The following is a 22,833-nucleotide window of genomic DNA, read 5'->3' as shown; positions in this document are numbered from 1 at the left end:
CTCTTCTTTGCCTCTCGGTCTCCCCAGGTGGAAGGAAATGAGGGTTGGACTGCCCCATCCTCTGAGGACCCTCTTAGCTTTGACAGGCCTTGGAGATCTGGAATGCTAAGAGCCCTTTCTAATCCTGAGTGCTCACTGTCGCCTGGCCTGGGGCTCCGGCTTTACAGGCTGGAGCACAACAGCCCTATGGGCAGGGCCCCCTAAGCCCGCAGGGCACCTCCATGTAAGACAGAGAAGGCGCTCCTCCCACTGCTCCCTGTCTCTCCATCTGCTGCGAAAAGGTTCAGTACACTGACTTGTAGAGTAGGACTACTTCTGCCAGGAAGCTAAGCAACCTGCAGGGGTCAGACAGCAGGGATTGGCGGGGAACACCCCGGACCTTGATCTGCTCCATGGTGAGCAAGGTGTCCTTAGCAGCCTCTTCCAGCAGGGGGCGCATAATCTCCAGCTCCTCCTGCATCTTGGCCACATCCTCCGAAGTTCGCAGCAGCTGGGGTTGGAGGGCACAGAGAAAAAAAATCAGGTGTGACAGGGGACCAGGAGGAGGGCTCTGCAGGGCTGTCCTCACTAACAAGAGGATGTGGCCAGCAGCTTCAGTGTCCCCAAGGTTGCCCAGTGGACCCCAGAAGAAGGGCGCAGTCCCCTGAGAATCTGTGGAGAGATTTGCTTTGGCCTTGCCTTTGGGCTGGCAGCTTTTGCTCTTCTGTTAAAGAAGGAAGCCTCCCGTTTAAACACTGCGGCTGCCAACTGAAAGGCTAGGCTGGCTGCCTGGATCAGGGCTGAGGTTGAGGGGGCAGAACCACGTGCAGCTGGCTGTTGCCACACGCTCCACCCCAGCTCACCTTGTCCAGGCCACTCTTCATGCGGTTCTTGGCGGTTTTAAGCTCCTGTTTCTTCTGCCCGATGAGGATGGAGAAAATATTGAGCAGCTCCAGGTAGCTTTTGGGGGTCACATAGTTGTGTCGGGCCAACTCGGCCAGGTACTCGACACACTTCTTGGTCACTGACTGGTGAATATACACGCAAACCTGAATCTGTGGGGTGGGAGACCACTGATGACAGCCTTGTAGAGCCCCCGGCAAAGAGAGGGTACCAGGGTGCCCTGGAAGCCACTATAGCCTGGTCCGGAGAAGAGAGCATGTGCAGGAACCTCGAAGCCCCTCATACTCACTCTCCTATGACCTCACAACCTCACTTATTCTGCAGATAAAAATCCTATGACCCAGCCTGTCGGTGTTGCTCAGTGGTTGGGTATCAACCCATGAACCAGGAGGTAGGGGTCCATTCCTGGTCAGGACACATGCCCGGTTGCAGGCTCGATTCCCAGTAGGGGTTGTGTAGGAGGCAGCCAATCAGAGATTCTCTCTCATTATTGATGTTTCTATCTTTCCTTCTCCCTTCCTCTCTGAAATCAATAAAGACATTTTTTAAAAAAATCCATGACCCAGAGAAGTTAAGGGGCTGTCAGAGCAGAGCTGACTTTGAATGTGGACTTAGGCATCTTATTTCCCAGCTCTTGGCCCAGTCACAGCCCCCATGACCTGCCTCTCTTTAAGAGCCCTAAGGTGAGGTCCCCTCTTAGACTGGATCTGAGGTATGGGAGGGCCCAAGGCCTCAGCACAACTGAGGGGAAATGGGAAATGGGTTCACCCTAACTCTTGGCCCTCATGTGACTGTCACTCAGGTTGGACCAGACAATTCTAGCCTCCCCCCTTCCCACTCCATCTGTGGTCTCTGGGCTGTGACAGGGAGTTCTTTGAAGAAAGCTGCCAGAACGCCCTCAGGGAATAAGATAGATGGTAACTAACTGTGTGCCCAACCTCCTACATCACCGTGATGACCTTGTGGCACTCCCACTATACAGATGAGGAAACTGAGGCTTAGATAGGTAAAGCTGTTTACTTAAAGGCTTACCATCAGTGGTGGGCCTAGGACTCTCACCCAGGCCTCGGTGACCCCAAGCCCGAACCTAAACATTTCCCCCTGATGGCTTGTTTCTAACCAAGACACTTACCAGTCCTTCAATTACTGTAGAGGTGGCTTCCAGTTCTGGGATCTCATTCAAATATATGGTGGCCACAGACTGCAGGGCCTCCGCCGGCCACTCGTTAAACCAGTCGATGGTACAGCAGTTGACTAAGGACGGGAACTGCCTCAGGCGAGCTCGGAAGACCTCTCCGATGGGGCTAGAAGGCCAGGAGTCCAAATGAGGCCCTGAGACACCCACTTACACCCCCAGGAACCCAGGACCCAGGGCCCTTCCATAGCCCAGTGGCATGGCAGCCAGGAGGCAACACACACAGCCCAGACCCAATGGCATGGCGGCAAGGCCCAGGCCATTTCTCCTCAGGGCTGGCCAAGTGCACCCCGCCCAGCCCTGTTGTCCCTGTGTGGCCGTGATGGCTGCCAGTACCTCATACACAGCACCATGTGGATGTTGCTGCGCACGCGCCCAGTATAGGCAGCCATGAGGTTGGCCTTGGTGGGCTGAAGGCCATGCTCCTGGATGTAGGGCCGCATGGTGTTGAGAATCTGGTCCTGCTCATCCAGGTTGTAGAGGTTGGGAATGTCCCCTGAGTTCAGGACGTTGTTGATGTCCTCCAGGAAGGACTCGTTCTTGATCTGGGGACGGATGGGGGTGGGGGAGCTGAGCCTTGAAGATGGCTCCCGGGTGTCGGACTCCACTACCATGGTCTCACTGGACCTTCACAACAGCCCCTCTGCCACCGAGTCTCACAGAAGCCCAGGGTCACATAAGGGACCTCACAAGTCGTGGTCTGGGGCTTGCATCCAGGCCTGCCCTACAGCAGACCCTGGGCATCACCACTGTGCTGCGGGAAAGGCCCTGGGTTCTGTGCGGGGGATGTGGCATCTTCCTGTTTGTTTTTCCTGCCTCTCCATGTCTCAGTTTTCTCACAGGAAGAAACCTGGCCACAGGCAGAAGTGGGTCCTGGCCCAACTCATATGGTCAGCGTCTGGCCAGCGCCAGTGCCAGAGGGCATGCTCCCTTGGCGGACTCTGCGCGGGAGTCCAGGAGTAGGAGCAGAGGGGTCCTTGTCAGGGTGGGGCACATCCCAGGGATTTAGCCACGGCCCAACCCTGACCACCAGCCAGGTTTAATTTCTGCTCTATTTGTCTTGAGGCCCCAGAGCAACAACCTCTCCTCTCAGAGTCGTGGGGAGAGGCCTCACGCATAGGGAGCTTCGGAGGGAGCAGCCCCCAAGGGGGAGCCATGGGCACAGCACTTTGGGCACAAGTTGGGTGGTCCTTGAGGCGGAAGCTGTTGGCCAGTGAGTGGGTGCTGCTTGTGGTCAGCTACAGTGGCAGGGGCCTTCTTTACAGTTGGGGAGTAGTAACGATCTATGCCCCATGTGCCTGGCCCACCCATCTGTGGGTCCCCCTGGTCCCGACCGTCCCTCCTAAGACCCACCCCATTGGCAGTGCCCTGGGCATGAAGGACTGAGACCACCTTCCAGGATGCCACAATGGATGGGGTTATATCCACCCACCCTGAACCCTGACCACTGCCCATGGTGGTGGCACCTGGGTGTCCGAGAACAGAAAGGTGATGGGCAGGTTTTGCATGCCAGCCTTGAGCAAGACCTTTTTGACATCTTCGCGCCACTCAGCCATGCCATAGCTCTTGGACAGCTCAATCTGGAAGCACTCGTACTCGGCCCTGGAGATGAGTTGGGAAGAGGTGTGACAAAGCTTGGGACCACGTGCTGAGGTGCTAGTAGGTGCTCACCCCGACCCTAGTCAACCAGAGTCATGCTCCACCCGAGCATATCTGCAGACTCTCCAGGCCCTGACCTGCTCTCTTGCCTCTAGACCTTTGCTTAAGCTGTTCCCTAGACCTGAAATGCCCTTCCCTCCCACCTCTGATTCTAGAGCAGGCCCATGGCCGCCGCCACCAAGCACCCCTCCTGGATGACTGCATGTACACCCCTCCTCTCAGCGGCACAGGGCACTGCTGCTGCCTCTTCTTGGGCCCAGGGCCTTCCAGTTCTCAGTCCTTCCAGAAGCCCGTGGGCTGGGCGGGTCTGGTGTGGGGCGGCCCTGCCTTCCCAGCACTGTGGGAGACATGGATGGAACCGACAGCCTGTCCCCAGCTGCCCGCTGCCCGCCGTGCCTGGGGCCCTCACATGTGCGAGGTGAGCTGTGTGAGGGAGTTGCGTCCGCTGCCGCCCACGCCCAGCAGGAGTGCGTTGCCCAGTGCCTGGCGCAGGGTGCGGCTGATGCGGCAGATGTGGCTCAGGGCGTCCATGAACAGGACCAGCTTCAGCTTGGTGGTGTTGATCTGGTTGTAGTCCTCCATGTACTCCTCGATCACCTGCATCATCTGGGGATAGGGTGGGGGGAGCTGGGACCTCCCTCTCTGTCTGTGCCCCTGGGCCCCGAGGGGAGGCGCTCCTGCCCACAGCCTGCCCTGCTCCGCTGTGCGCGGAAGGGTGTTGGGCCTGAAGAAGCCAGGTCTGCCTGGATGAGGCTTGACCCGTTGGACACACGGAGGCCTGAAGTTCAGGGTCAGAACCCTGCCTTCTGTCTCTGGGGCTCACCAGGACTTAATGACCTGGGACCCTGGTGGGAGCTCTTGGGAACGAGGGAGAGGTGTGGAGCGAGGCCACCAGGAGGCTCACAGCCTCACAGCCTAAGCCTTCTTTACAGTTGGGGAGTAGTAACCTCTTCCTGTCTCCCTGAGCCCTACCTCAGACCTGGGCCAGGGACCCTGCTGGCCCTCTGTGAGTGGATGAGAGCCCCCCAAACAGGCACAGCAGGTCCCTGTTCACAGAGCCTGTCTCAGCTGAACCACGGACTTGGGCCAACAGGGCCAACCGTACCTACCTGACAGGTGAGGAGACAGGACTCAGAGGCAAATGCTGCCTGAAGTTCCAGAACTGGCCTAACCCAGTGGTCGGCAAACTGCGGCTCACAAGCCACATGCGGCTCTTTGGTCCCTTGAGTGTGGCTCTTCCTAAGCCTTAGGAGTGCCCTAATTAAGTTAATAACAATGTACCTACCTATATAGTTTAAGTTTAAAAAATTTGGCTCTCAAAAGAAATTCCAATTGTTGTACTGTTGATATTTGGCTCTGCTGACTAATGAGTTTGCCGACCACTGGCCTAACCCAGGTCCTGATGCTCGGTCGGTTACCACCGGCTGCAGAGGGCTCGGGTCCCAGGGGTGCAGAATGAGGAGGCCCCACCAGGGGTGGGGTAGCAGCCAGGCCCCTTACCTTCTTTTGGCTGGTGATGAGCTCGTAGGACTTGACGTCAGAGCCTGGTGACATGAAGTCCCCATAAAGGATGGGCTGGAAGGGGCAGACCTCGTCGAAGGTGACCTCCCACTCCTCCATGCGGCTTTCCAGGAGCTTGTCGAACCAGCTGCGGTCCTCCTCGTTCACCAGGCGGTCACGGAACACGCGGCAGTTCTCGTGGTACCACAGCCGCAGCAGCTGCACTTTGTCCTGTGGCCACCCCAGCATCAGTGCCCGCCTCAGCCCGGGGGCCTCAGCCACCCCTCAAAGCGCCAGGGCTGGGAGGGTGGGAGGAGCAGCAGCCCTCGGGCCTGGCCTGCACGGAGACCAGGTGAGGGCCTTGCAGGGGCTGCTGCAGGTGCACCTGCTGACCAGCTGAGGGCCGAGCCCGGTAGTGCTGCCTGCTGGGCACCCAGCTCCCTCAGCTGGTCATCACTTCTCCCCTGTAATGGCTCCCGTGGCTCCCACACGCTAAGCCTGGGAGGAAGGCCTGATTCTTTTTACTCCTTCCCAGTACGTCACATCTAACCACTCAGCAAAGGCCACCGATTTGACCCCTCTGACTCTGCCCCCATCTCTGTCTCTGCTGCCACTTCCATCCCAGCTCCCCGCCTCCCCTGGGTGATGAGACCACCATCAGGAACTCCCCAGGCTCTTCTCTCAACTCCTTTGGTTACAGCTTGGCGGGGTCAGGGGGCTCCTGTCTTGTTCACTGTCTCTCCTGGTCCCCGAGCTCCACACACACTGACCCACCAATTCTCCATTATGCAGATCTGTCCCTGCCCACCCTCTGGCTCCTATCTCCTTTGGGATGCTGCCCCCTTGGCAGCCCACAGTGTGCCTGAGCCTGTCCAGCACCCCTGACACCTGCTCCCTGCTATACTTCCTGCTCCTTCCACCGAGGTGCCTTTCATTCCTGGAAGGCGTTCCCCTCACTCTCCCTGCAAATCTCCTGACACCCAGGGCCCCATCAGGAGCCCTTTCTGCCTGGCCTTGCCCTGTTCTGTGTGGCCCTGTCACAGCTGCCATTCTAGGCATGGGCTTGCCCTGTAGGATGGAGCTCAGCTGCACCAACACCCTGGGGCCTGGCTTGATCAGGGCTGGGAGTTTGGGCAGGGAGGCCTGGAATTGGGGGGCGGGGGAGGATAGGGAGGGCAGGGTGGGCACTTTTCAGCTGGACACTGGGGAGGGCCTGCCAGAGCCTCACCTCGACCTTGGCTGGGTCGGCCATGAGCATACCCTGGAAGACCTTGGAGAGGTCCCTCAGGTTGAAGGTGTAGTGGGACTTGGCTGGCGTGGGCAGCAGCTGGGAGGTGATGGTGGAGTACACCATGATGGTAGCTTCCACGAGGGGATCCGTGAAGTGGGCGATGTTGGGGGCCCCGGCTATGGGAACAGGAGAGGGCCTGGGTCACACGGCGGGAGCTCCCTGTGCAGCCTCTGAAGATCCTGGCCCCTGCCCTCGCTGGTGCTGTGTTCTCACCCCGACACCCCTTCCTCAGGTGGCAGCTTGGACTCCACCACCCTTCAGCTCCTCTCGGATGCCATCTCCTCTGCCAGGCCTTCCTGATGGCCCCCACCTCAGGGTGGGGAGTCTCCCCCCTTTTGCATCCTCATTACTGACATAGTCGTCTGTGCGCTGGGCACTGGGATGCATTCAGTGCTGGGCGGGCCATGACTCTCTTGCCCTAGGGGACTGTGTCCCGTACCTGAAACATGCCAGTTCTGAGCCATGCACGGGGAGAGTTGCATGGTCCACATGGGACTTCACAGGGAACACAGTGGGGCTGGAGCTCAGCTGTAACCCTTAGGCTCACCTTGGAGCTGTGCAGCCTCTAGCCTGCCTGCCTCTTCACTACTAACGACCCATTTGCTTGTTCTTTGAAAACGATCTAATTCTTTGTTGGGAACCACAATTCTGTCAGCAGGAACTTGGGGCAGAGGGAGGCCCCAGAAGTGGGAAAAGTAAAGGGTTCTTCTGCACACGCAGGTGCTGCTCCGGGTCCTGGGCACCGACACCCTCACTCAACAAGCGAGCATGCTCGTGCGGAGACAGACGGACAGACCCACCAGCAAGTGGGCAGACACAGAGGACAGAAAGTGCTGTGGAGAGGCTGGCAGCAGAGAGAGGTTGGGGAGAGCCAGGGTGGGGGGTTCTGACATAGCCTCATGGAGGAGGGGCTTCAAGCAGAAATGTGAAATGAGGTGGAAGCAGCCCCAGAACTGGAGACAGTGTTCCAGAGAGAGAGCCACGAGGGTGAAGGCCCTGCGGGCTGGGCACAGGCCCTGCGGCGGGCACACCTGGGGCGTTAAGGACCAGGGCCGATGGGGTGGCTTTGCCTGCCACTGTTGGGACTTGGAGGCTTGCCAGAGAGACAGACACAGAGACACAGAGAGAGACAGAGACAGAGACAGGAAGGGAGAGAGAACGTTATCTGATTTAACATTTGAATGGGTCCCTCTGGCAGCAAGTAGAAGATGGACAGACAGACAGACAGAACAGATAGAAGACCAATGGATGGATGCAGGGGGTAAAGGCAGAAGCAGGGGACGAGGGGGAGGGCTGCTGCTATGGCTGGTGAGTGAGGATGGGGGTGGCTGGTGGGTTCTGGAGGGACAGTCAGCAGGACCTCCTGACAGATGTGGTGTGAGAGAGAGGAGTCGAGGACGCCGAGGCTCTTGTCCCGAGTGACTGAAGGGCACAGCTGCCATCACCTGAGATGAGAGGGCCTGGACCTGCCATGTTCAGTCTGAGATGCCCAGTGGACATCTAAGAGGCGAAGTGGGGTCAGGGCTCGGGAGAGAGGTCAGCACCGGGATGGGCTGCATTGCTGGGGCAGGATGAGATTGTGGGCAGGGGAGTGAGGTCAGAGGGGAAGAGGCTGGAAAGCAAGCCCCAGTCACTCTAAGGAGGGGTGGCTACGGCAGGGGGGACCTGAGAGGAGGAGGCTGGGTCATTGCCCACAACCAGGGCAGGGGAGGACCCAGAGCTGACCTTTGGTCTGGCCACACGAGGCACTGTGACAAGAGCACTCCCAGGGCAGTGGAGGGGCTCAAGGGAACGCGGGAGGAAAGGGCTGGAGCCAGCAGCAGGGGACAGTGCTTTTGAGGAGTTTTTCTGTCAAGGCGAGCTGAGAAATGGAGTGATGCCCTGGGCAGGTGGGAAGGGGCCTAGGGAGGTGATTTTGTTTTTTGTTGTTAAGATGAGAGAAATCAAGACATGTTTGCAGGAGGGGCTGCTGGTGTTGGAGAGGCTGGAGGTGGGGTGGAGCCAGGTCTTCAAGCAGGCAACAGGGGCTGGGGGTCAGGCCTCATAGGAGGGCTTGGCCGCATGGGGAAGTAGGGAAATTCATTCCTGGAAATAGGAAAGACTGCAGGAGAGAACCCTGAGGGAGGCCTGGGTGCAGGTCAGAGGGGATGTGGGGGCTGAGTGAGGGCGCTGCCTGCTGATAGCCTCTTTCAGCTGAGGGGGAGCAGAGGTGGGAGCAGAGGTGGGTCAGAGGTGGGACAGAGTTCTGGAGTGTCCACAGCCCTGCTGCAATGACCGGCAGACCTGCCCTGTGTGAGCTGCCTCAGGAGGGATGCCCGACCCCCTGCAAGTCCGCCAGCTCTTGGTCCATGCTGCCCCTCGGATAGGCCGGCTCTCCTTGGAGCCTCTACCTCTTCACACGGGGGTGGAGTGGGGGGAAGACTGTTGGATCCTTTATTCATCCATACTTGGCTGCTACTATGGGCCAGACACTACCCCAGGCACTGAAGGACTGGCGGCTAGAAGAAGGGGTGAGTGAGCCTAGGAAGGCAGTCGCTTCGGTGCTAACCTTTGCTCTAGCAAAGGCCCAAGGTCCCCAGAGGAGCCTGAGGATGGTTCACTGGGGTCTGGTCCCCAGCCTCAGCCACACCCATCTGGAGCCTGAGGCTCACCCCGGAACCAGAGCCCCTTCCCACCCAGGCATGCACTTACGCACAGGATCCCGGTAACTCTTTTCTCCGAGGAGTCCAGCTAGAGGGTGGGAGAGAGACATGAGCTCAGAGTTAGGTGGGCCCCTTGCTGCCCACCTGGCTGGCTGCTCCGAGAGTAGCCACTGACCCTCCGCCCCGAGCAATGTGGTCCCCACCCCTAAGCTGGGCATGTAGGCACACCTGGCCTATAGCACGTGGGGGCAGGGTAGGCAAGGCTGAGGACAGAAGGCCTGAGGAAGGCTGGACTCCCAGCATCCATAACCTGGCAGAGTGCCAAGTGGAGCTCACAGACAGAGTGTGTTGGGTGGAGGTGGGCTGGTGGGGGAAAACTCTCTCCTGGGTGGACTTTCCCCCCAACCCCATGAAGGATCAGGGTCATTCTATCTTGATGGCTTTTCCCGAGTTCCAAAAGCAAATCCTTCCACCAGAGTTTCCGAGCAAGTACTAACGGATACGTGGGTACTCAGGCAGGTAAATGCATATGTGTACCTATGTATATATCACATTTAGCAGTCACCACCTGCCAGGCTTCATGCTAGATGCTCTACGTGCAATGTCTTACTTAACCTTCAGGACTTGGAGTGGTGAGTACTAATATTATTGCCCATTTTACAGAGGAAGAAACTGAGGCACAGAGAGGGTCATGCATTTGCAAAGGTAACAGAGCTAAATAAGGGGTGAAGCCAGGTCAGTGGCTCAGCCCTCCACCCTTTCCAGCAGCTGCCCGGCTGTCCTTGGTGTCGTTTATCTGGCCAGGGCTTCTGCCTCTGCCATGGCCTCCCCCACGCCTGCCCACTGCTCACCCATCCAGCTGCCCAGGATGGTGGAGAAGATGCACTTCTTGCTGACCTCGTCCATCTCGGCAAAGGTCAGGTAATTGAAATGGCGTGTCAGCCGTGGAGTGATGGCATTCCTGCCTCCGCCCGGGGGGCCCATGGCACAGACAAAGTTGATGTCCACCAGTTTCTTGAAGGCTCCTGGAGTGGAGGCAGGAAGTCAGGAGGGCCCTGCCCAGGGCTGCAGTATGACTCACGTGGGCCCCAGGCACTTTTGTCTTGATGGGCCTCCTCCTCCATTAAAAAAGATTAAAAGTGATAACTTTCAACAGCATGGGTATAGAGACAAATATATTCATATGCATTAAATTTTCTTTGAGCGAAAAGTTCATGTGCCCCATGATTTTGAAATAAGTTAAAACATTTCTGTGGACCCTCTAAAAGCGCCCACAGTGCCTAACGAAGGAATGCCCGGCCCTACCCACTTGCCACTGCCCCGGGCCGGCCGGCACGCACCGATCTTCTTGCGGTCGTACCAGCCACCATGGTCCATCCACTGGCGCAACAGCTCGATAGGCGGCTGGGCACCATAGGTTTCCAAGGCTGGCATGTTCAGGTCATCGATGAAGAAGATGAAGTTACGCCCCAGGGGCGGTCCAAACACGCCCTTCCGCCTATGGGGAGGGGCTATGTGAACCCGGCTCCCATGGACACCAGGTCCTCTGGGAATCCAGGGGCAACTTCTGGAAAGCCCTCACCAACTCTGGCCTCATCTGAATTGCTGGATCTCTTGAGCAGTCCCTTGTCCCATCCTGAGTGTCCTGGTACATCACACCTGGCTGCCCTAAGTCTGGTCTCTCTCAAGGTGTCTTGCCTCCCAGGCCTATGGATAATAGGCCCTGCCCAAGGCAAGCACGCGGGAAAGGGCTCAGTAGGAATTCCCGATGGAAGAAGGCTCCAGAACAGTCGTCAAGGGAGCCCAGCTATCTCTCCCCACCCCCCCACCACTGGGGAGGTTTCTGGCAAACCCAGGAGCATAATTTGGTGGGGAGGGGAGACAACCGTTGGTTCCGCCAGGCTGGGTGGGGGGACCTTGGAGCCTAGGGAGGAACGAGGAGTGCCTGCCTCTTGTCCAGCTTGCTGTCGATGAGGTCCTGGGTTTGGTTGGCCGAGGTGCGGGCTGAGAAGATGAGGAAGTGGCTGATGTACTCCAGCGGCAGGTTCTTTAGGAGCTTGTCCGAGATGGTGAGGGTCTTCCCCGTGCCTGTTGGCCCGATGCACAGCACCTGGGAGAGTGGGGGTCTCTCACAGGGCCCAGTGCAGAGCCGGGGCCAGCCACCCCGACCTGGGCCTTGGGGTAGGGTGAGGCAGGGCACGGTGGGGCACTCACGGGCTTGTGGTTGGTGAGCAGCATGCCCAGCAAGTAGGACATCTGCACGGTGTCCATGGTGGGCACGATGATGTTGCAGTAGTTGGTTTCTGGCATCATGGTGAACGGAGCCGAAGAGTCCATCCACTTCACCCAGGCAACCTGGAACCACAGGTGGCTCAGGGGTGGGCCGGGGACCCCTCCCCACCCGACCCCTGGCCAAGTGCACCAGGAAGGCAAGGAGCTGCACTGCTGGGCCTGGGCAAGAAGGCCCAGGTGAGGGGCTGCTTCTGACAGAAATAGGAGGCCCCATGCCCCACCCTCTGTCTGGGTAGGGGGCTTCTAGAACAAACTACCAGGAATGGGAGGTCTCTCTGCACACAGCTGCCTCCAGTGGGAGGCTCCCCAGGAACTGCTAGTCCCTAGGTCTCTACATGAAGGAGATACTCTGGGAATTGAACAACACAGAATGAAAAGGTCTTTGCTATGTAGTTTCAGGCTGTCCAAGAGTATGGGGGCCAGAACCATGGGTGTTGGCTTCACCTGGACACTCAGAGGCCATCTGGCCTTGTCTCCCCCACCATCCTTACCTGCATGAATCCCTTTACCCACAGCCCTGACCCAGCTTGCAGACTCCCCTGATGGGGGGGCACTCACAGACATGCCCCATTGGGAACAGTTCTGACCACTGGACACAAATGTGCCCTGTGAGGTTCCCAGGAGGACCCTGCACTGTGACCATTTCTGCAGATGCCTCTCTGCCCCTTCCTCCTTTTGAGCTGATCCTGATCCTGGCATGAGGTGGGTTCATGGAGTCCTCACTGGCTGATAGGAGGGATGGGAACAGTGAGGCAGGCCATGGACCTGCCCTCCTATTCCTGGGAAGCCCAGGCCTGGAAAAATGGGGCTTTAACAAATATTTTTTAAAAAATTGATTTCAGAGAGGAAGGGAGAGGGAGAGAGAGATAGAAACATCAATGATGAGAGAGAATCATTGACCTGCTACCTCCTGCATGCCCCCCACAGGGGATCGAGCCTGCAACCTGGGCAAGTGCCTGACCGGGAATGGACCGTGACCTCCTGGTTCATAGGTCGACACTCAACCACTGCCCCACACCGGCCGGGCAAATGGGGCTTTTAAGTAAAACAGAGGCAACCAATCCTGGACTCAACATCAGCAAAGAGGAGACAGTGCGTATGGTTGAGAAGGGAGGTGCTCAACATCTTCTAGATCCAGGTTCAAGTCCAGCTCTGCAATGACTAGCTGGGTGTGGCTGTTCTGAGCCTTCGTCTCCTTGTTTGGGAAATCACCATCTATGGGTCTGTGAGGACTCACGAGATGACGCATCTATCCCTAGCCTGACACCTGTGGCCGTTAACACGGCCTCCTCTCTCTAGTCATTATTCACCGAGGACAGCCACCAGCCAGTGGGGCCCTCCCTGTCCTGTCCCCTGGGGGCAGGCCTGCAGTCACCTGCTTGCCCTCCTCCTCTTCGTCCTCATCATTCGTATTGCTGATGCCAGCGTCCTCCAGCCTATAATCGAACACCAGCCCCTCCTCCGGGAATTGCATGGTCAGCTGTGAGAACCAGGAGGAAAGTCAGGTTGTGAGGCCCAGTATTTTGTGTGGCTACTTGTCCCAGAACACCCAGCATTCAGCACACGCATCCCTCTTACTTTTTCTACCATCATCTTGACCCTGAGCCAGGTGCTGAAGCTGACCCGGCTGGCGCTGTCCCCTGTGGCACCCACACTCCAGATGAGGGAGAAGATGAACCAGGGCTCAATCAGCTCTGGGATGCGGCTCAGCTTTTCGGGGGGTATTTTCTTGAGGCCCTGGGGACAGAGGGGACAGCATCAAGCTAAGCAGGAACAGTACTGAGTGGCCTGAGGAAGCTGGCAGGTAGGGGACATCCCTTGGTCTCCACTGCACAGTGTGTGTCTACAGCAGAATGTGCAGGGTGTTCCCATGACCCAGGTGAGCCAATCCAATTCTCTCTTCCCGGAAGCTGGACTGGGATGGATTCAGGGCCTCAGGCAAGAACAGGGAACCAGCCCCCTGCTTAGAGCCGCACCTCTCTAGGCAAGAAGGGCTTGAAGAAGCAGTCCAAGAGCTTGAGGAGACTCATGATTAGGTTGCTGTTGGTTGTGGCGATCATCTCCTTCACTGAAGACCGGACAAAAGTGATGGATGCCTGCAGGGGATGGCACCCAGCTCCCGTGGCTGGCGGACACAGCGCCCTGCTGCCACGCCCGGGCCAGGCATACTGTGGCCTCACTTACCTCTAGGAAGTTGACAAAGAGGGTCTTGAAGTGATCGTGGTAGGGCTTGAATACGGCAGGGAACCTCTTCAGCCAGCACTCAACAAAGGGCATGAGCCCCAGGATGCTGGGCTCCAGGTACACCATGCCACAGCGGGACACAGTGGCCGGTGAGGCCACTGCCAGGTCCTGCACCTCAAACATCATGGTCATCTCCTGGCACCAAAATGAACTGTGTGAGTGGGCCAGCTGCCAGCCCCAGGGCCAGGAAAGGGGCTGCAGGGCCATGGGGAGGGGTGCTCATCCTGTAGCTGTGGGCAGTGGCCAGCAGTGGGCCAGGAGCAGTGCTGGGGTGGGGGATGCAGGAACCCCTTGGCCCTCCCTTGAGCCCCAAGGAGGAACATGAGGTCAGGAGATTCCTGGGAGCTCTCTGGTCTGGGGTGAGGGCATTTGGGGGTCCTTAGAGCCCTGGGGAAATCTGATGGGAGCTATGCTCTGCTCCTGAGCCCACACCTGTGTCCATGGACGTAAGTTCCCATTGACCTTCAGGTGCTCAAAGAAGGGCTCAAGAGATTGGCTCAGTGTAGACACGGTGAACTGCCTTTACTCCCAGGTGATACCCCTCCTTCTCTGAGAACTGCCCCTCACACACCAGGGAGGCATCCCCGTGGCCAGGTCCGTACCACCTGTCCCTGTCTCTGGGCACACTGCCAGCATCGCGACCTTGACTGGGCCCACATGGCTGAAGGTGGGCCTGGGAGGCACAAGGCAGCACCAGCTGGGAGTGGTGGGTGGTGGTCCTAGTCCAGGGCTCAGAGCATCACAGAAGGTGCGGGAGCTTGGGGACAGGCGGGGTGACTGCCCGAGATGCAGCTGTGGCCTGAGAGGGAGGGGTGGGTGTCCAAGCACAGTATGGCCTCCGGGCCCACCCAGCTGCAGAGTGGAGCGGGTGAGGGACAGGTGGACGCACCTCTGTGAGCTTGATGATCTCGCCGGAACTGAGGCACAGCTTCTTGTTGTCGTCCAGCACCGTGTTCATGTTCTCAATCCAGATGGCGTCCACTGGCCCATCGAACATGTACCACTTCTTGTTGGTGTCGGATGCGGTGGCCCCCTTCCGGATGAGGGAGGGGAAAATCCCATCTGTCCTGCAGCCACCAAGGAGGGCAGGGTTGTAGGTGCCAGGAGGCAAGGTGGCAAGCACAGCTGGCTCCCAAGGAAACCTGCCCGTCAGACTGGCCCTGCTCTGCTTGTTTTTGTTTCTCTCCCCCCCCCCGCCCCAACCCCATTCTTCAGTATCTTCATTCATTTAAAAAATTTAATAGGGAAAATAGAACTTTTTGATATAACTTGAAAATGGATGCTTATACTCCCCAAGCTGAATCCCTGCTAAAGCTATATCAAAGGAAGATAAAAGAAGGTACCCCGAAAGGGAAAGGAAGTAAGGGAGGAGGCAACAGCAGAAATGGGGGGCCACGCAGCTCTGGAAGACGGAGAGAGATGGAGAGGGGGAAAGGACCAAGCAGAGAGGTGGTTGTGGGGTGTGAGATGATTCTAGTTCCGGCCACAGCACCAGGAAGGCTCAGATTTCAGAGGCACCACCTGCAGGGAAGGGGCTGTAGGGGGACATTCTTCTGATCTGATCCCATTTACCCACACAGGAGCCTGGAGGGGGTATGGACGAGACCCTTCTCCAGGAATGAGGGAAGCAGGACAGGCCTGCATTCAGAAAGAGGGGTGACTCCCCCTCCAGTGCCTGTCCCCCACTGCGTTTCCAGAACCCTAGAGTCAAGCAGATACCCCCGCAGGAGACTGGAAACTTCTTTGGAGAAACAGAATTTCCCCAGAGAAAAGGCCCGTAGGTGCTGATGTTTGGAGGATCTCAACCCCATTGCCATTCTGCCAGCTCGGCACATGTCCTTTAAAATGCATGTCTCTCAGCTTGGCTCAGTGGTTGAGAGTTGACCTATGAACCAGGAAGTCGATTCCTAGTCAGGGCACATGCCTGGGTTGTGGGCTCCATCCCCAGTGTGGGGTGTGCTGGAGGCAGGTGATCAATGATTCTCTCTCATCATTGATGTTTCTCTCTCTCCCTCTCTCCCTCTCTCTCTCTCTCTCTCTCCCTCTCCCTTTATCTCTGAAATAAATAAAAAAACATTTAAAATGCACGCCTCAGCCTGGGAACAGAGGCCCTGAGAGGGACCACCAGCCTCTCCTGGGACAATGACGGGTCAACATTTACTGAGCACTTGGTGTGTGCCACGACGTCCAGGCATCTTTGCTGTGTTGAGCTCATTTTCTCCTACTGTAGCAATGGTGCCGTTTCTATCTCCACTTTGCAGATGGGGGGACCAAGGCCCAGGAGGTGAGGAAGGTCACTCGGCCAGGAAGTGCAGTGGTGGGTAGAGTCCCAGGCTTTGGGCTCCAGAGCCTGAGCTCCAGACCTTGCACTGGGCTGGGAGAGTGGGAGGGGCCCATGGCCCACAGCCTCCAGACAGAGATCTGGGAGCAGGACTGTCACTGGCGGGGAGTCAGGGATCACTCACCACTCGTGGGTGAGCAGGTCAAACTCCCCGTACAGCTGGCCCATCGTGATGGACTTGGGGTTGAGCACATAGTACTTGACAGCCTCGTACACGCCACCACTGATGGATGGCTGCCCTTTCAGCATCGTCATGGCGGCTGCCAGGACCCTGTAACACTGGGAGACAGGTACCCAAGAGTGAGCCTCTTGGCCCCGCAGAGAGCAGGGCTGGAGTGGGCTGCGGGCCACAGGGGACAGGAGGTATTCTAGAGACCCAGGGGTCCAAGTGGCAACCCTCTGAGGCTGCAAGGCCCTTGGGCCCACTGTCTGGCCACGGGGCTGCCTGGCTTGGCTGCACTTACGTTACTCTTGCCGGAGCCTGTGGGCCCGACAAGCATGAGGCCGTGCCGTACCACTGTGGTCTCATAGAGCTGGATGCACTTGGTCAGGAAGCCTGGGGAGACATGGCAGGGGAACCCAGAGGTCAGAGGATGGGCGTAGGTCCCATCTCTGCCATTAGTTTGCTGTGTCCCCTCAGATGGTCACCTCACTCTCTGGACCTCAGTTTCCTCATCTGTAAAATGAGGCCACATAGTTCTCATGGGCAGGGGCAGGTGAAGCCCTAAGCACGGAGCCTGGCAGAGAGCAGGAACTCTCTGCTCACAGCCAGCCATGGTTTCCATGGGACTATTACTCCCTCACATCCATCAGTCAGGTGGCAGACCGCATGGGCCTGCTCAGTCAGCTGTCACAGGCCCACAATCAACTCCAGCCCCAAAGCCACTGCTCAGTCTGCTGACAGCATGGCTCCGAGTAAGTGCTGGCCCACACAGGCAAAACCCCAGGGACAAAATCTGAGGGTGAGTCAGGAGCTTTAACTGACCAAGATCCGGGCTGTAGGGCCAGCTGCCAGCGTAGGTGGGAGGCCAGTCCCACATGGGTAGGAAATGAGAGCATTACTTTGGCCCAAGAGTGTGTGTGTGTGTGTGCGTGTGTGTGTGTGTGTGTGTGTGTGTGTGTGTGTGTGGTGGAGGGGTGGGAGGGGGAGGAGCTGTGGCACTGCAGGTCGGGGATCCTCGTCATAGGGACAAGGGCTCATTATTCAATGATGGCAAAGTTGACCCAAGACCATCGGGGGAGAAGAGCTTGTGGTTTCATTCATTGAGCCTGCTGGGGCCGGGGGTGGAGATGTGTGTCGGGAGGGCGGGGGAGGAGAGGTGAGGGGGGGACAGAAGGTAGGGTCAGAGACGCGTGTGGAAAGAACAATGGAGGGCACAAGGGACAGCTTGCAGCTGAGCATATTGGGCCCCAGAGGAGGCAGATGATCAATGATTATCTCCCTTGTGAATTCCTGGTGGAGCATCATTCTACCTCCCAAAGGACCATGGGAGGGTCTGCAAGGAGGAGAGGGCCGCCAGGCTGGGGCTGTGGGGACAAGAACAGCATGCCCATGTGGTAGCAGGGCTGGGACCCCCTCATTTCTATCAGGGAAGGGGTTTTGGGTTATAGGAAGTCTAATGGGGGGGGGGGTGCCCTCTGGAGCCCTTCTAGCTGCACGTGTCCTTTGTAACAAGCCAGTGCAGGAAGGGCCCAAGTGCTCCTATGACACTAAGGCTGTAGTTTCCCAAGGAGTGTGAGCAAGTCCTGCAGGTGGGAGCAACATGCTTTGCCTGTGCATGTTGGCTGGGGTGAGGTGGGGTAGGTGGTGGACAGGACACAGCTTACCATCTTCCCCAATCATGACATCAAGCCCCAATCAGGGACAGGGCAGAGGACAGCTTCTGTGAGGGAGGAGCAAGGCCCAAGAGGAGCCAAATGCTGGGACTGCTCATACGAGAGGAGAGGCTACAGCAAGAGGTCTGGGGGTGGGGATGCCACCAGCTTCCTCACTGTGAAATAATCCTATATAAGAAAAGCTTAATATGCTGTGTCTGGTCATCTGTTCAACCAATCAAAGTGTAATATGCTAATGATATGCTAAGGATGCTCAACTGCTCTCTATGATGTGCACTGACCACCAGGGGGCAGACACTTCAACTGGTAGGTTAGCTTGCTGCTGGGTCCGGCCAATCGGGACTGAATGAGATGGGCTGGACACACCCTGGAGCCCTCCCTCAGTCCCTTCCCTGCTGGACAACCTCCCGTGTCCTGCCCCACCCCGATCATGCACTGGTGGGGTCCTTCAGCCTGGCCTGCACCCTCTTGCAATCTGGGACCCCGTGGGGGATGTCGGAGAGCCGGTTTTGGCCGATACCTCAAGCCAGGCTGAGGGACCCCACTGGTGCATGAATTCGTGCACTGGGCCTCTATATATTGGTCTCTGCCCTCGGTCTCTGAGACAGAGCTCCTCAAACGCTTGTAAAGAGGGATGTTAGGAGAACCTTCTTTTCTAATATTTAGTCTTTGACCCTGGTTCCTGACAGAGCTCCTTGACCTTTGTCATTTCCTGAGTGCTGGGAACTCTTGGTCTAATGAGGCGACGCTTGATGCTGAGCTCCTGGGAGGGAGCTTGTCCCCAGAACCAAGCCATGATTAGAAGCTTGGAACTTGGGACAGGAGCTGGAAGTGGAGTTAATAACTGATCACGCCTACATGAAGTCTCCATAAAATCCCCAAAGGGTAGGGTTTGAAGAGTGTCAGGTTGGTGAACACATCCACATGCTGCAGGTGACACACCCCAACTCTATGGGACAAATCTCACCCTATGCATCTCCTCCTCTGCCTGTTCATCTGTGTCCTTTACCATATCCTTTATCTAATGAACCAATAAACAAGAGTGTTTCCCTGAGTTGTGTGAGCCGTTCCAGCCAATGGTCAAACCTGAGAAGGGGGTCATGGGAACCTCTGATCTGTAGCCAAGTCAGACAGAACTTGTGGGTAACTTGGGGACCCACTACATGTAACAGGAATCTGAAGTGGGAACAGTCTTTGGAACGGAGCCCTTAACCTGTGGGGTGTATGCTAACTCTGATCAGCATCAGAACTGAATTGAGTTTTAAGACACCCAGCCAGTGTCAGAATTGGTTGGTGTAGGAAGTATAGTGTGAGAGTAATCATCACCTAGACAGCCATCACCTGATGGCTTGGAGACAGGGCTTGGGCAATGCCCTGCCCCATAGGCTGCTTGACAGAGATTCCAGCCCTCCGCACACTTGGCCAGGCCTGAGGGCCTCTGAGGCTGGTCTGCCTGTCTCTGTTCCCCTGCCCAAGATCCCAAGGTGGCTGGAGCCAGCAGGGGCCAGGGGCTCACCATCCACGTCCCTGAGGTTGCTCTTCTCACAGGCCTTGCGGATGGCCTTGTCCAGGATGCCATAGTCAGTTTCCTCCTCCTTGATGGTGGGGAACAGGTCTGACACGATCCCAGAGAAGAGTTTGAGGTCCTCCAGCAGGAACTTGGGCACGTTCACGTCACGGATGGCTCGGAGGCAGATCAGCTCCTGCAGCAGAGGCCGGAGGAGTCTTCAGGGTGGTCCAGGGCAGATGCCCCTCCAGCCGCTCTGGAGCCCTCCTCGAGCCCTCTCCCGGGCACCCCTCTGGAGGGCACTTACCTCATCCATGCTGGGGTTTTCTCGCTTGAGGTTCCCAGCAGCCGAGATCACAGTTTTCACAGCTCTCATCCCAAAGTCGTAGTGATCCTGTTGCCACCGCACAGGAGGGGGTAGGTGTGCACTGTCCCTTTGGGGGCTTCTGCCTGGAACACTCTGTCTCCCACCTGGCATCTGGCCCATTGCCCAGCTTGCAGCTAAAATGTCACTTCCCCTGCAGGCCATCTATGACCACCGGCAAGCCCCAGCCTGGGCCAGGCACCCTCCTTCAGGCTTCTCTACCACCTCCTTCTTCCCATCCTAGCAGCCTCTCCTTGCCCCTGCTTGACTATTGGCCCCTGCGGGTAGACTCTGCCTGGGTTGCAACTAAATCCCTGCAGCCCCAGCACGGTGCCAAGAGCAGGGAGGCGCTGAGTTTTATTCACAAAGTGAACAAAGGAGTGTCCCATGTGTGCCTTTGAACGTCCTTCTAAGATTCTCTTGTAACATCTCTCCGGACCCACCCTTTCAGTCACACTACCATGGCTTTTCCCACTGGTCCTGTTTCTCTTCATTATACAGCAGGTGTTGGGAACAGTTCAATGTATCAGATTGCCCCATGGTGCCAGGCCATAGGATACATCTGGACCCACAGACTAGACATCTTGGACTTGAATGAAGAGACTGGGCTTGATCTGGGGTCACTGTCATTTGAGAAGGGGTGAGGTTATTTCCATGGAATAACTAATGATATGCTAAGGCCGCTCAACTGCTCGCTATGATGTGCACTGACCACCAGGTAGCAGATGCTCCAACTGGTAGGTTAAGCTTGTTGGAAACTAAGTCCTAACTGGTAGGAGGAATAGTTGTTCTATTAAAGAGGAAAGCATTTTAAAAAATAAGTAAAATAAATAAATAAAGAGGAAAGCATTTTTGAAAGTGAATGGTTAGAAGGAAGGTGTGTGGAGGTATCAGCACCCGGGATGCACTGTGGTGGACAGCTGTTTTCCCAGTAATAGATTGTGTCTCCTCCAGCCCATGGGTTTTGGTGGGCTCCACCTGGCCAAAGGCAATATGGTTTCCCCTTAGCCACAGTGATTGGTGTTCATGCATGAACAGGTCACCCAGAGAGGGGTGACCTATGCTAGAGACTTTTTCTGGAACTATTAGGAAAGAGAAACCAAGCTGGTAGCATGTGAATCCAGACAGAGCTGGGGCTCATCTCCGCCACTGCAAAGGGGATGCTGAGAATGGAGCCAACAGGAAAGCTTGTCCACCAGTGCTGGTGCCTGAACCAACAGCATCTACCCTTGAAACCTGGCCACGCACGCTGAGTGCAAGGCCCACGGCTGGGCGGCTCAGGTGGGGGGCTGGCTATCCCACTCTGTCCACATGAGGCCAGGTGCACCTGACCTGAAGCCTTGGGTTGTGTGGCTCCTGGCCTCCTCATTAATGGTTGACTCTCCCCTGTCCGTGAACTAGCAGGGTGGACATCTGTTCCTGGCTCCTGCTCCTGCTCCCCTGTGCACTGCATGAGCCTGGCCAGTCTCTTAGCTGCTTAGGGTCTCAGTGTCCTCAGCTGAGAAATGAGGATGTAATTCCTATCTCATGGGGTTGCTGGGGGCCGACAGCGGCTCTCAGAGCCTGGAAGCTGGTTGGGGCAGGGCCTCACCTGAGAGCTGAGCTGCTCAGAAGCCAGCTTGAAGGTGGTGGTGATCTTCTTGGCCAGCATACTGGCTTCATTGAAGCCAAAGGAGTAGAGGGAGATCTCAGCGATCATGGTGTAATCCGGAACCATCATGGCCACAGGCCGGAAGAGCGCCTGGGGCCCGCGGTGCACAGGTGAACGGAGAGGCAGACCTCCCCGCCAGAGCACTACCCGCGTTATGGACGGCCCTCCTCCCCCACCGATGCTTAGATCCCTCTCGGCAGCATGCCTGCCCAAGCTGAGGCTTACACTCCTCTGTGGCTGGACCACTCTGCCCATTAGAAACTGGCCTTTTGTGCTGACCTGAATCTGTCCCCTGACTTCTCCCAAGCCTGGGACAACCCTGGGGCCTCCTCTCCGTGCCTAGGGATGGGCCTCACCACCTCTGAGTAGGAAGGCTGCCGGGTAGTGACATCCCTGATGTCTGGCAGCTGTGTGCCTTTCCTAAGTGCTTTAGCATCTCTGAGCCCAGGCCACAGGCTCCGCTGCCTCCCAGTGCCCAGGGTGGCCTACCAGGCCTGAACTCACCTTCAGGTTATCGGGCAGCTCGGTGCGGCCGGCATACCCTGGGTTCATAGTGATAAACACCGCACAGGATGGCACGAGTGGGATCTCGATGCCCTCAAACATGAAGCGTTCCACCTACAGGGTGGCAGGGTTGACTCGCCTGCCCCTCCTCTGGATGGGCCCCTCATCCCCTGTGGATGGCCTTGTCCTGACTATAGCTGGCCAGCCTAGACTGGATCCCTGATGACAAGCTGCCTCCTCTCTCAGGATCTGGCCTAGGACCTCCGGTCCCAGTAGCTACCTATGGCCTCCCAGGTCCTGGCTACCTGAGGTCTTCACAAATCTCCTATCTCCCACACCCAGACCTGAGCAAGCTTAGCACTGACTGAGACCCAAGGCCCTACTAGTTTGGAGTTGTGGCACTTGCCAGCCTCCCAGCTCGTGTTCCCAGGAGAAGACTGCTGGCCACTCTGAACAAGGCTAGAGGGAGGGGCCTCTTCATCCACTGCAGCTTGGAGTGGGAGCCACCCCCAGAGTGGGGTCGGGATGTGGGCTCCCTGACTGGCTACAATAGCCCCAGGGAGAGCTCCAGCTAGGGGAAGGGGGAAGTGCCCAGTCCTCTATAAGATGAGAGAGGCTGGGCTCAGGGCAGGCTCAGTGCCTGGCTTCTCACCCTGCAGGGTGGGGAGTCACAAGAAGACATAGGTGTGGCAGGTATAGATGAAGTGATGAGGTGGTGACTTGCCGGGGTTGGAGGGGGATGGCTCACCCGCTGTTGCTGCGCCTTCTGGATGGTGGTGATCTGCTGAGCCACCACAGACAGCACCTCAATGTCGATGCGATTGAACTCGTCGAAGCAGGCCCAGGCCCCAGAACTAAATGGGGTGAGAACAAGAGATGGATATGAGTTCAGAGCCCACCTGACACCTCCAAGGCCCCTCTGGCT

At 57.3% G+C, this 22,833-nt stretch overlaps 1 protein-coding gene across 1 annotated transcript in view; it reads right to left on the bottom strand.

Moving 5' to 3' along the window:
* Positions 1-22,833, bottom strand: part of DNAH1 (dynein, axonemal, heavy chain 1) — an 86,402-nt gene that overhangs the window by 14,438 nt on the left and 49,131 nt on the right. Inside the window, exons 30-54 of the mRNA XM_005862341.2 lie at positions 22,657-22,762; positions 21,909-22,022; positions 21,345-21,494; positions 19,697-19,783; positions 19,399-19,585; positions 16,511-16,602; positions 16,171-16,325; positions 14,595-14,772; positions 13,646-13,840; positions 13,438-13,557; positions 13,040-13,198; positions 12,837-12,941; positions 11,384-11,524; positions 11,119-11,279; positions 10,510-10,667; positions 10,021-10,194; positions 9,219-9,257; positions 6,465-6,643; positions 5,237-5,467; positions 4,146-4,342; positions 3,544-3,679; positions 2,414-2,622; positions 2,015-2,186; positions 843-1,034; positions 380-490 (exon numbers count right to left, since the gene is read on the bottom strand). Of these exons, the coding sequence (XP_005862403.1) occupies positions 380-490; positions 843-1,034; positions 2,015-2,186; positions 2,414-2,622; positions 3,544-3,679; positions 4,146-4,342; positions 5,237-5,467; positions 6,465-6,643; positions 9,219-9,257; positions 10,021-10,194; positions 10,510-10,667; positions 11,119-11,279; positions 11,384-11,524; positions 12,837-12,941; positions 13,040-13,198; positions 13,438-13,557; positions 13,646-13,840; positions 14,595-14,772; positions 16,171-16,325; positions 16,511-16,602; positions 19,399-19,585; positions 19,697-19,783; positions 21,345-21,494; positions 21,909-22,022; positions 22,657-22,762 (3,748 nt within the window). The remainder of the gene's footprint in view (positions 1-379; positions 491-842; positions 1,035-2,014; positions 2,187-2,413; positions 2,623-3,543; positions 3,680-4,145; positions 4,343-5,236; positions 5,468-6,464; positions 6,644-9,218; positions 9,258-10,020; positions 10,195-10,509; positions 10,668-11,118; positions 11,280-11,383; positions 11,525-12,836; positions 12,942-13,039; positions 13,199-13,437; positions 13,558-13,645; positions 13,841-14,594; positions 14,773-16,170; positions 16,326-16,510; positions 16,603-19,398; positions 19,586-19,696; positions 19,784-21,344; positions 21,495-21,908; positions 22,023-22,656; positions 22,763-22,833) is intronic.

Source organism: Myotis brandtii, unplaced genomic scaffold (assembly GCF_000412655.1).
Source record: "Myotis brandtii unplaced genomic scaffold, ASM41265v1 scaffold164, whole genome shotgun sequence".
NCBI classification, from domain to species: Eukaryota; Metazoa; Chordata; class Mammalia; order Chiroptera; family Vespertilionidae; genus Myotis; species Myotis brandtii.
This window is presented reverse-complemented; position numbering and strand designations above follow the sequence as displayed.